Source organism: Equus przewalskii, chromosome 1 (genome assembly GCF_037783145.1).
Source record: "Equus przewalskii isolate Varuska chromosome 1, EquPr2, whole genome shotgun sequence".
NCBI classification, from domain to species: domain Eukaryota; kingdom Metazoa; phylum Chordata; class Mammalia; order Perissodactyla; family Equidae; genus Equus; species Equus przewalskii.
This window is the reverse complement of record NC_091831.1, coordinates 68689459-68701933: the sequence shown is the minus strand read 5'-3', so window position 1 is coordinate 68701933 and position 12475 is coordinate 68689459. Positions and strand designations below refer to the sequence as shown.

General features: G+C 37.5%; 1 protein-coding gene across 5 annotated transcripts in view; it reads right to left on the bottom strand.

Moving 5' to 3' along the window:
• The window catches only part of NUP133 (nucleoporin 133), a 51376-nt gene that overhangs the window by 28913 nt on the left and 9988 nt on the right, over nt 1-12475 (bottom strand). For all 5 annotated transcript variants that reach the window (XM_008533649.2, XM_008533650.2, XM_070566951.1 and 2 more), the window contains 6 exons: nt 12182-12337; nt 11793-11863; nt 8238-8385; nt 6530-6677; nt 5411-5568; nt 3907-3998 (listed from right to left, as the gene is read on the bottom strand). In XM_008533649.2, coding sequence (XP_008531871.2) covers nt 3907-3998; nt 5411-5568; nt 6530-6677; nt 8238-8385; nt 11793-11863; nt 12182-12337 — 773 coding nt within the window. The remainder of the gene's footprint in view (nt 1-3906; nt 3999-5410; nt 5569-6529; nt 6678-8237; nt 8386-11792; nt 11864-12181; nt 12338-12475) is intronic.

Below are 12475 nucleotides of genomic sequence, written 5' to 3'. Positions count from 1 at the left end.
AGGCCTGCTGGCTAAGGAAGAGGTGCAGTGAGGCTGGGGTGAATATGGGGAGGGGCAAACAGTAGTATAGAGAGCACAAGCTACTCCTGTAAGTTCTCAGGAGAGATCTGAAGCCAGGGGGGAGGATGAGATCTCCCAGGGAGAGGAGCGAGAAGAAAGCTTCCAGGGCAGATCTCTTAGAAACACCACCAGTTAAAGGACAGAGTACAAAAACCATGTTATGGAGCCTAAACTTAATCCTAACGACAGTGGAAAGGCACTAAGAAGGACGTGTCATAATCTGTTCTATTTTTCCAAAAGATCATTCTAACCACAATACTGAGATGGGGTATCAGACGGGATGGAGATAAGTCCAATTAGGAAGTTATCGCAAAAATCCAGGCAAGAGAATGTGGTGGTCTCCACTAGCAGTAGCTGCAGTGGAGAAAGGAGACAAGCAGACAGGTTTGAGAAAGAAAGGTATATGAGGTAAGTTTTGGCAATTGGTTGGATCTGATGTATAAGGACAATTCCCACGTTTTTGCTCTGAACAACTGAACGGATTACCAGGACTTGTAACGGGGGATAGAAAGGAAAGCATCAGCTTTGGCAAAGACAAGTGCAGTTTTGGATATGTTGCAACAGAGGTGCCTGTGGAATACACATCTGCTTTTGAACATTCCCCATTTGTATATAATGGCCCAGAGCACGGTAGATCTGTATTTCTTCAGTAAATGAAGCTAAAGAAGGAAAAAAGATCACATAGGGAGGAGAGAGAGAAAAATATGGCAGACAATAGCAAATGTAGACATCTCTTCAGGTAATTCAGCTGTAAACAGGAACAAACAAAAGGTGTGGCACCTCAAAGATGGACAGTCAAAGATAGGTCTTTTTTAAAAATGGCAAATTAAAAATGATTAACACCTGATGAGAAGGAGCCAGCACAAGAAAGGTCAAAGATACATGAGAGGAAGAACTGAAAGAGCAAAGTCTCAAGGGAAGCAGGAAACAGTGGCATTCAAAACAAAGACAAAAAGATTAGTCTTAGGAAGAACACTTCTGTCTACTTTACAGGGAGGGAAAGTAGCTGGGTGCAGGTAAGTCTGTAGCTGTAAGTACAGAGAGTTGTTATCCGATGGCTTCTATTATCTCTGTGAAATAGGAGGCTGAGTCATCTGCTAACTGCAGGAGAGGAGGTAGAGAAATGAGAAAGTGGAGATTAGAAAAGGGTTGAAACGGTCTCTTGGTGGAACAGGAGATAGAGCTGACTTAAGAAACAGAAAAACCGCCCAAAAGTGTTAAAGGCCGGGTTGAAGCTGGAAACCTAGCTACAAGTTATGGGAATTCAAAGTTGACTATGGCAAGATCAATCAATAATTAACCATTTTAATCAAGAGAATAAGTTTCTCAAAACTCTCATGAACCAAAAATTTTATATTTATATTGAGTTAGGTAAAATGAAAATCAAAATGATACAGAAATTAATTTCAAAGAAACCATGCTATAAAAATAGCATTACCTTAGCAAAAAGCTAAATAACACTTTAGGGTGCTATCTACCAATTTTCACTGCTCAGGTAGCATTTGGCAACGTCTGAAGATAATTCTGGTTGTCACAAGTTGAGGGGAAGGGTGCTACTGGCATCAAGTGGGAAGAAGCCAGAGATGCTGCTTAAACACTCTGCAATATCCTTTACAGCCCAACAACAAAAAATTACCTGGCCTCAAATGTCAATAGAGATGAGGCTGAGCAATCCTGCTTTAAAGGTACCACAATTCCATTTGTGAAGAGTCTAATTCTTTAAGACAATTGGCTGACACCAGCCTAGAAATGACTACTTAACCTCAGAGTACTTCAACCATGCTAAACAGGATAAGTCAAAGGCAGGCTGTGCTAGAGGCCCAATGACTCTGCTCCTAAGGTTACTATACTCTCAGGACTTAAGGTCAGGGATCCCTTTTCATGCTTAGCAATCTTCCCCTGTAAAACATTTAGAAATGACTATCCTGGGTTGAACAGTGTCCGCCACAAAATCCATGTCCACCCAGAACCTCAGAATGTGACCTTGGAAATAAGGTTTCTGCAGATATGATCAGTCATGATGAGGTTATACTGGATTACAGTGGGCCCTAAATCCAACGACTGGTATCATTATTAGAAGGACATGTGAAGAAAGACACAGGAAAGAAGGCCATCCGACACTGGAGACAACTGGAGTGATGCATCCACAAGCTAAGGAATGCCAATGATTGCCAGCTACACCAGAAGCTAGGAGAGAGGCAAGCACAGATTCTTCCCTAGATCCTACTGCTGACACCTTGATTTTGAACTTCTGGCCTCCAGCACTGTGACACAATAAATTTCCATTGTTTTAAGCCAACCAATTTGTGGTAATTTGTTATAGTAGCCACATGAAACTAATACAATAACCAGAGTGACTTGCACCATTATTATTTAATTGTGAGATGCCACAAATGTGACAGAATTGTTAATTAAAGGATAAACCTGTGCAAGACAAAATCATAGTATTTTAATCCAAATCTTGGCAGTTAAGACTGAACACCACGCAACAGAACAAGATTAAAAGAATACTATTTAAAAACGGAACCAAAAAACTTGTCCAATGGTGCCCTCTTCTGGACAAGAAACTAAGCTCAGTAGATCACTAAGGCGGCACAGAATTTTAAAACTGTAAAGCACTGTAGAGTCTAACTAACTGTTAACTCTTCAGTGAGAGTGAGCCACTACGCATCAGATACCACTATGGGTGGGATTACAGGATCATGAGCTGAGAACTGGGGGAGGCAGTAAACCCTGAATACTTCCTCAAAACAAAGATCTGCTAGAGAAACTAATAATCCTTCATACAGTCCAACTGCCACCCCACTGAACGCTTCACAAAGAAGAAACAGTACTCCAGAAATGCTAAGCAATCTGTCCAAAGACTCACACAGTTAACTAGGGGCAGAGCAAGGGCTGGATCCCAATTTCCCTGAGTGTTATTCAAATGTGAACTTACTATACCTTTTAAGGAAGCCACCAGAATATCTGATACGCAGAATACATGTCTAGGACAAACTGAAATGACTGAATTCACCTTAAAACCAGAAGTATCAGGTCAGCAAGTCTGACAGACTTGAGTATAATTATTTCCTTCCCTTTAGCACACTCCCTGTGAGCACCCTCCCACTAGGGGCTCACCCCTGTCACTCTGGCTAATGGGATATTAGCAAATGTGACCCAAGTAGAGACTCGAAGAGCACTCGTCACCAAGGCTTTCTCTCCTGCCTCTTCTGGAATCCCGAGCTATGTCAACAAGGCCAGGGTAGCCTGCTAGATGAGGAGAGGCCATGTGAAATACATAGAGTTGACCAGCCAGAGACCCTAAAATGTGAGCAAGTCTAGCCAGGACAGCTGGTAGCTGACCAATGAGTGAGCTCAGACCAGACCAGTAAAATGGCCACCTGGGCCCAGCCCCAAACAGCCAGATAGCAGAATCATGAGCTGTAGTAAATATGCCACCAGTTCTGTGGTGATTTTGTACACAGCAAAACCCAAGTGACAGGCCAAGACTAATTCCTTTATAACACCAATAAAACTTTACATGCAACTTATTTCCCTTAACATTTTACGTAAAAGATGCTTGCAAGCTGTGTTCATGATCATCATTTTTAAAGGTACATAGCTTCTCATTACATGGAGAAGGGTATGTTACATCATGGTTTTTTCCTAGCCTAGCTGGAACTCTCCTATGACTACCAAGTTCAGAGTAACAATTTGTTAAAGTGCTAAAGCTCAGAAAAACTGTTTCTCCTTGATGGCATCATTTCTCCAACTTTCTCCCACCAGTCAACAAATAAGTACCATATGTCAGTAAAATGTGTGCTCAGACATAAAATAAGCCATAATTTTAAAAACCTGTTATACCTGCAGTATTTCAGAAAAGCAGCTTTTAGCAATCTGGTTTTATCTTCCTGGGCTATGGTTTCATTCTTTGTAGAGGTCTCAAAAACCATACTCTGTAAAATAAGAAACTATAATTTAGGAGTGAAGGTATCAAAATATTCTTAATTATTGGACTAAAAACTGGACCTGCCTAGGACAATAACAACACAGACACACAACTGTTTACCACCTTCTATACCAATGGTCTATGCACTTAAGATAATTACTGAAATAAGACAAATGTACCAATGACCACCCAAAGTCCTATAGAAAAGTATAGAAAATTCAGAGATTCTAGTGTGAACAAAATTATTTGGGATTTCATGATAACCAACACAATCTTTTTATAGGTTTGCTCTTATACAACCCATCACAAGCATAATGGTTGATTTCAAGGTTAAACAAGGATGTAGAAAGATTGAAAAGAAATGGAATACTGTAAGATAGCTTCAGAACACATAGCAGTATTACAAAAACCACAAGATAACAAAAGAGGTAAAAAAATTACTTTCTGTTGAAATTGTACCAAATCATTTTAATTTTAAATTACAGAAAGTCTACATATTTCATACACTATTCAAATGGAAATTACCCCAAACAGTATTAATTATTTTTAGTCTCCTGTAAAAAAAGATTTTTATCAAAAATCTTATGGATCAGGGTATTTTGGGTATTAAGATGACAGGAAAAAAATTGACGGTTTTTACCACTCTCCCTCTCAAAAATCACCCCAGAGTAACAAGAAGAAAAAGAAACAAAACCACCCAAACATCTGTGATTCCAACTACAACACATGAAGATGGAAACCAGAGGTAGGAATGGCAACTGGCGGAGCAGAGAGGAGACGAGGCAAACCCGTGTGTGGTGCAGGGACAAGTCCGGAGAGGATCTGAGGGCAATGGAAAGGAAACTTTCAAAATGACAGTAGGTGTAGAGTTTTTAGAGATTTGACTATGAGGAAAAGTATACTGAAAGGTATTTACAGAGCTGCTGGAGGGTGCTGGAAGATTAAGTCAGATATTAAAGAAAAGTAAGCAAATATAAAATTAGCCTGTTACTTCAAGAATCACATGCAGTTGTATAATAAAGGAAATGTAATCAGTACACTACTTGACTCAGTCAACCATAAACAATATTCACCTTGCCATTACAATGTAAAAAAATTTCACTGGGATGAGAAAGGCAGAGAATGGAATATAAGTTACCTCAAATCCTCATCTTCCATAATAGGAAATCAATAGATGTCCAAAATGGGTAAATTAGGAGACAGAAATATATGCATATTACTTAGAAATATGGAGAAAAATACCAAAAGAAACAGCTAAAAGACTTAAAAGTCATTGCTTCTGGGAAAGAGAACAAAGGGGATGAGGGAGATAAAGGAACTAATGTTTTCATCACAACTTTTTTAAAACTGCCTGATTTTTTTAAACATTTGTGGGAAATATACTGATAAGAAATTAAAAATCTTACGGAACCACGTTACCTCATTGCTTGGTCCAGCAACTGAAGATGCTAGGGAATCTTCAAGGTCTTCTGCTAACAAAGACACATTTTCCCTTGAAGTAATAGACACCAATCCACTGTTTCTAGAAAAAAGGATAGGAATACCACCACAGGAACCAGCTCCCAAAATACTATCTCCTAAAAGAAAGAAAAATACACAATCAAATATACATAAGAAAAAAATGCTTCCTAAAACTACCACCCTAAGCAGAAAATCATCTTGATACACAAAGAATGTTTTTTTCCTTTACAATATTACTCCTACTTTGAACTTAGCTTTTTAATCCCAGATCAAATGTCAAGAATCTGTTGCTATTTGAAGTAGCAGGCTCTGTGCCCTTCAGCTTTAGGACAATAAAAACTAGCCTTGCAAGAGAACAATGAGTATGGTAAGCCAAAAAACTTATTCATTCTGCAAAACTCAGAATAACAGCTTTTTCAATCTGATGAAGTCCTCTTGCCCAATTCTGTCTTAACTTATTGAGTGAGCCATTGAGGAAACAGAAAAAAGTCTAAGCTTGCTCAGCGCCTTAATAACATCCTACCCGCACACAGTCAAGGTTCTTGTGCTGGGACTAGAAAAATCTAGATTCCATCCCACTGCCTCACCTAAATTTTGCCTCTGCCCAATTCCTTGAGATAAACATCCTGACTAGACTATCTGCTTGGCTTTTTTTCACTCCTGGCTGGCTCCCTCGACCATCTGCCCCTACCCCAGCGCCCTTGCATGAGTCTAGCACCTGGGATTCTTCTTATCCAGTGGTCTGGACAAACTTATTTAAAGACCATCAAGTCAGAATAAGTCACTCTTACTAAGTAGGAATAAGCAATTATTTCTCTTAGTGTCAGTTCTTTCCTTCTTGGCCTCTTCTGGGAAAAACATTACTATTTTTTGCCCATAAATGTGACAGTCTGGGAGTTCTACTACCCTCTTGGTTTTTCAGCAAGGTTGTAATTTCAGCTACTACAAGTGTGGCATTGAATGTCTCCGTAACACTTGGAGGTATCATTTATGAAGCAACATTTATGGAAAGAGAACAAAAACTACTAAGAATGACTAAGGAGTTCATAATCACGCCTTTTAAAGCTGCTATTGTACCTTGTATATTAAAGACAATTTTCTCCCGAGGAAGAGAAAACTTCCCAGTTCCCGTGGAGCACACATAGACAGCACTTTCAGTATATAGGTAGGCAGTCTGGTTTGAAAAGTTTGGGACCATCAACCGACACATAATCAAGTCTTCAGACTGAAAATTAAATTTAAGATTACAGTTAAGGAGAAGTGAAACAAAAATACTTGTATTATTTTATAATTCACATTTTTGTAAAATACTATCTCATAAAACTCATAAAATGATAATCCACTGGTTGTCTTTGTGAAAACCTAGAGATGATTTATAAAATACAACAGAATAAGTTTATAAGGAGCAATTAGAGAAATCCTTTGTTGAACTGCAAATAATTAGCAAATTTTGAAAACATTTCCATGGTGATAAGAGTTTAACTAGAAGCCTACAACAAACATGGGAAAGAAAATAAAAGGATTAGCTAATTATATTATTTATTTTAAAATTAGCAAAAACTTTATAAATGATCCCTGATAAACATTTAGGTTCTTACTTCACTGTCAAGATATCATGCACAAGAAAATTGAGTTAATTTATTCATATATAAAATCAGAAACAGAAATAGAAATAAGACCTAATTAAATGATAAAATTAGCAAGTGTTATAAATGATATATTATTTCTTATTAAAGAAGCAATTTTACCAACAAAACATTAAAAGTGGGATTCCACGATTTTTTTTTAATTCATGAATTGTTTTCTTTATACCCTTTTGCATTGTCTAAAAAATTTTAACACTATGTTTTTCTTGCATAATCAGAACACATGATAAGGTTTATTTTTTTTGGAATAAAGGAACAAATTAAAAGATTTCCCTACAATATTCAGTTTAAAAAGTCATAGTAACGGGCTGGCCCCATGGCCGAGTGGTTAAGTTCGCGCGCTCCGCTGCAGGCGGCCCAGTGTTTCGTCGGTTCGAATCCTGGGCGCGGACATGGCACTGCTCGTCAGACCATGCTGAGGCAGCGTCCCACATGCCACAACTAGAGGAACCCACAACGAAGAACACACAACTATGTACCGTGGGGCTTTGGGGAGAAAAAGGAAAAAATAAAATCTTAAAAAAAAAAAAAAAAAGTCATAGTAAGAATAAGGTAAGGGTTTAATTAGATACTACACAAAGTTAAATGAAATGAATTTACAGCTATTAAGGTTTTTCCTCATGAATATCAGTTATTAAACAATATGTTTAATTGCTATTAAGAAGCTTAAAACGAGAGAGCTTGCCTTTTAATCATTTACATGAACTTTGACAAGTATACAAGGCTGCTGCCTATAAATATCCCACTTGGAGCAAAAAAGGAGAATTTTCTGTAATGTATAGGGCTCAAAACCAAACCCCAATTCCTATCAAGTTCCTTCCTTGTTTTTCACTCTGCAATTATCATCAATTTTTATTTTCACTCAATAATATAGAAATGATAATCCCTTCATAGAGCTGGAGTAGAAGAAACAAACTGCTTCTGTCAGCTGCTTCCACTCATTTCTCTTCAGCTAAGGCTGAGCAAAGGAATGAGTCTGAGAGGGCAAATAAAAGGCAGTGTGTAAAAACTAGCTATTTTAAAATAGTTCCAAGCCCTGCAGATGAATCTCTCAAAGAATTTGACCCTGCAATGGTTAGGGGAAAAAACCCTCAATGTTATTATCACTTTGTAATTTAACTTACAGATAGAAATCTTACCTGAAAAGGGGGATTATACTGAGTGACTTCCACAGTCACTGCATCTGACATTTGGTTGCCATTATCTTCTACTGTTACCAAAGAGTAATAGATGAGACACGGATTGTCTGCTGGGTGCCATGCTGCTGCCAAAATCAGGAGCCCGTCACTAATCATTGAAAAAGAAAGAGCCACAGCCTCTTTGGAAAATAGCTTGGCAGGTTCTTATACAGTTAAGCATACACTTACCACATGATCTAGCAATCCCACTCCTAGATATTTACCCAAGAGAAATAACTTATGTTCACACAAAAACCTGTGTACAAATGCTTATTGTGGCTTTATTCATAATTGCCTAAAACTGGAAACAACAAAATCCTTCAACTACTGAATAGATAAACAAACCCCGATAAAATCTATATAATGGAGTAAAAAGGAAGAAATTACCAAATGAATATCAAATGCATTATGATAAGTGAAAGAAGCCAGACTCAAAAGGCTTTATACTGTATGATTCTATTTATATGGCATTCTGGAAAAGGCAAAACTATTGGGAGAGAAAGCTCATCAATGGTTGCCAGGGGCTAGAAGTGGAGGGAGGGGTGGGGCACAAGTGAATTTTGGGGGTGATAGAACTGTTCTGTATCTTGACTATGGTTATGACTCAATGACTACACATTTGTCAAAACTCACAGAATTACACACTAAAAACAGTGAATTTTACTGTATGTAAAATATACCTGAATAAATCTGATTTAAAGAGAAAAAGATCAACAAATCATTTAACGCGGGGTTAGCAAAGTACAGCCTTCAAGTCAAATCATGTCAGGTGAATTTTGTAAATGAAGCTTTACTGGAATGTAGCCATGCCCACTTGCATGTGGATTATCTATGGATGCTTTCATGCTACCACGAATGGAGTAGGGTAGTTGCAATAAAGACCACATAGCCCTGAAAGCCTAAAATAGTTATTTTAGGGCCCTTCACAGAAAAGATTTTCAACCCTTGACTTAATCTGTTCTTTAAAGCTTACTTTTGTCCAGGGGAAAAACATTTTGTTTTTAATTTTAACAATGAGTTACAGAAATTTCAAGCTGCTGTATACATGAAAATAAACCTTTTTCCACCTTAAAGCTAAGTGTTCCTCTTAAGTCTATGAAAGTTGTTGCCCCCAACAAAGAATTAAATGGTCTCTGATCTCAACCCTTCCAAAACATTTAGCAGCATTATTAGCAACTTGTATTCAAGTCTCAGAAGTATTAACAGGGTGGCAAGCACCCTCTAATGACACCTAAAAAATAAGAAACCAAGCTAGTGACTAAATTACATGCCACTTCAAATCAAGTAATCCTAACACGGCTCTCATTTTCCTTCTCCAATGTTCACTTCCCCCAGCGCCCCAACCTTATCACTTTCACTTGGACTCTTGAAAGGAATCCAGGGATAATGGCCCAAACTTGTGACATACTGGCAGTGACCTAAAGAGCTAAGAGATGATGTACAAGAACATTACATATAAGAATGAACTGAGTTAGGTCCTAGAAAATGCAGTCTTGAGAGTCTCCCCTCCATAATAAGTAGGGAGGTACAGCTAGTTACACCTGTGGTAAGACTCTATACTGCCCTTACTCTAAAGACTGTATCACTGTGCAATAAGAGGTGCCCACGGAGTCATGGAGAAACATCTAATAAATAAGATCCCTTAGAGAGTAGTCCAAGAACCAGTTTTATTTCACATCTTTGTAAAAAAATCTTCATGTCTGAAAAAACATAAAGCTATTTTAGGTATTAAGGATGATAGGAAGATAACCACAATTTTGCAAATCAGTAAAGATTTGACAAATTTTTATGTGAGTATATACAAGGCAATACATTTAAGATTTTAAAAAATCCAAACTTTACAACTAAAATGAAACTATCTGAGTTTTGTCTCAGTAATAATCTAGTAAAAGAATTAATAGGTCTGTTCACTGAAAATATAAGCCTAAGCAGCAGCTCTGGCCAAAATGAGCAACAAATCAATGAGTATCAATGAGCATCAGGAAGACAAATATCATTTTGTGTGTGTGTGTGTGTGTGAGGAAGACTGGCCCTGAGCTAACATCCATTGCCAATCTTTCTCTTTCTGCTTGAGGAAGATTCACCCTGAACTAACATCTGTGCCAATATTCCTCTATTTTGTATGTGGGACACTGCCACAGCATGGCTTGATGAGCAGTGTCTAGGTCCATGCCTAGGACCTGAACCTATGAACCCCAGGCCGCTGAAGTGGAGCACACGAACTTAACCACTATGCCACCAGGCTGGCCCTCACCATTCTTAAATAGAAGAAACCCATCCAGACGTGGAACACTCTGTATGAGTCATTAGATTTCAAGGATATAAGAGAGTGACAACTGGACAATTTGGACAAAAGGTGGGGAGAGCTGTGTCTCACAAGAATCTTGTTAGTCTTACATCACTGGGGAGAGCAACGCTGGGTCTGACCCAGTATAGCAATTCCTAAGCATGTTTCTCTTCTTTGTTCTCAACTCATGTCTCCATTCAGAAAAGTATATGTGAAAAAATGTCCACATCATATGCCCACAGCTTCTAGGCTGTGCTCGAGCAGCAACTCTAAATTTCTAAAAGTCTGTAAAGATAAACTAAAACAGGTAAACTGTATTTAATTGCACTGTTTATGGAAATTAAATGTATACTATTACTTTTACCTTTTTGATAGTTTATATAAGGTTTTTCAGGAACTGTAAAGAAGGATCCTACTGCTAGTCTCAAAAGCCTGAGAGAGAAAAATTATACAGCAGAATCACAACATCCTTCCAAGAAACAGGGAGAATTTGTTCTACTAAACTAAATTACTCTACAACACGTAAAAATAGTCATTAGCTCCTGGTAAATTGTGTTTTGAAGGAATACAAGTCATATATTTGCACCCATTATGAACTTTCACATAGAAACCATGTTACAAATGGTTTTTAAGTTCCATATGACCTTTGGTGTTAAAGCTAAATAATAACATGCGGTAAATTAGCTTTATCACACTAACCTGGAATCTTAAGCATCAGTTAGAGCACTGTTTACAAGAGGAAATTCACTCTGAATACAAACCATGATTGAGTTCTATTGCACTTCCAAGACAAAACCTCATCCCGTCCTTCCTTTACTCAATATAGCCACGAACAGAGGCTTACTAAAAGCTCATTCAGCAACAGAAAAAGGGCTGGAGAATTGTGCTCAGTATCTCCACGGAGAGGAGAAAGATGACAAGATGGAGCATCCACAGCAGCGAGGAAGGCATCTCTTAGCAGCGAAGAAAAAGAAGGTTCAGCTGTGAAAGCACAAAAGCTGCATCTCTAACTAGGGCAGACAACTACTGTAAAGACATAACAGCTGAAGATTGAGAAGTTCTCAAATGAACTACATCTCTAGAGAAAGAACAGAAACCACTTAGTAAGGTGTAATAGTATAAGATAGCATTAGAAGAACAGATAACAAGACTGCTCATCACTTTATAATAAACATCAATTATTTTTCCAAACAACCACCTATATTTTTTACCACAAATTACTTGCTTACCAGTTTTGTTTCAAATCCAAATACCGAATGTTGACTCCTTCTTTAATAGCTTCATAGTTACTTTCAGATCCCTATGTGAAAATACCAATAACAGAAGCTCTTTGAATATAGGAATCATTTTTTTTCACCTTTGTATCCCCAACACCTATTAAAGTGCCTCATCCACAGTAGCTCACTTACTGAATGAATATGTATGCATTTTAAAAATTAAGAAAATTAGGAAGTTCCAATATTTCTAAAGATTCAACACCCCATTTCTGTTTATCTGATAGCTAAAAACTGTTAGTGTATTATACGAAAATGTGTTCTAATAAATAAAATAACTAAAGAAATTAGCATTCTCATATAACCATAGATATAAATTAGAGATGATTATTATTGTTCCTTACCCAAATAGCATCAGTAATGTTTTCCTTCAGTGCTCTATTTATATCCCAACTATGTGCTTGTTTTTCTGAAGAATCATCTAATTCCCATTTACTGATGTTTGAACTTGTCAGGCTATAAAAGCTTGATCTCTCTCTATCCCAAAGGACACCTGAAAGCTGTATGGAGAAAAGAAAAAAAGTCAAATTTATAGATTATTAAGTTCCTATCTTAATGAAGTATTTTTCTATGCAATTCACATTTCATATATTTTATGACTATTTGAATAGTAATCCTATCAGAATTCTTCATCCAGG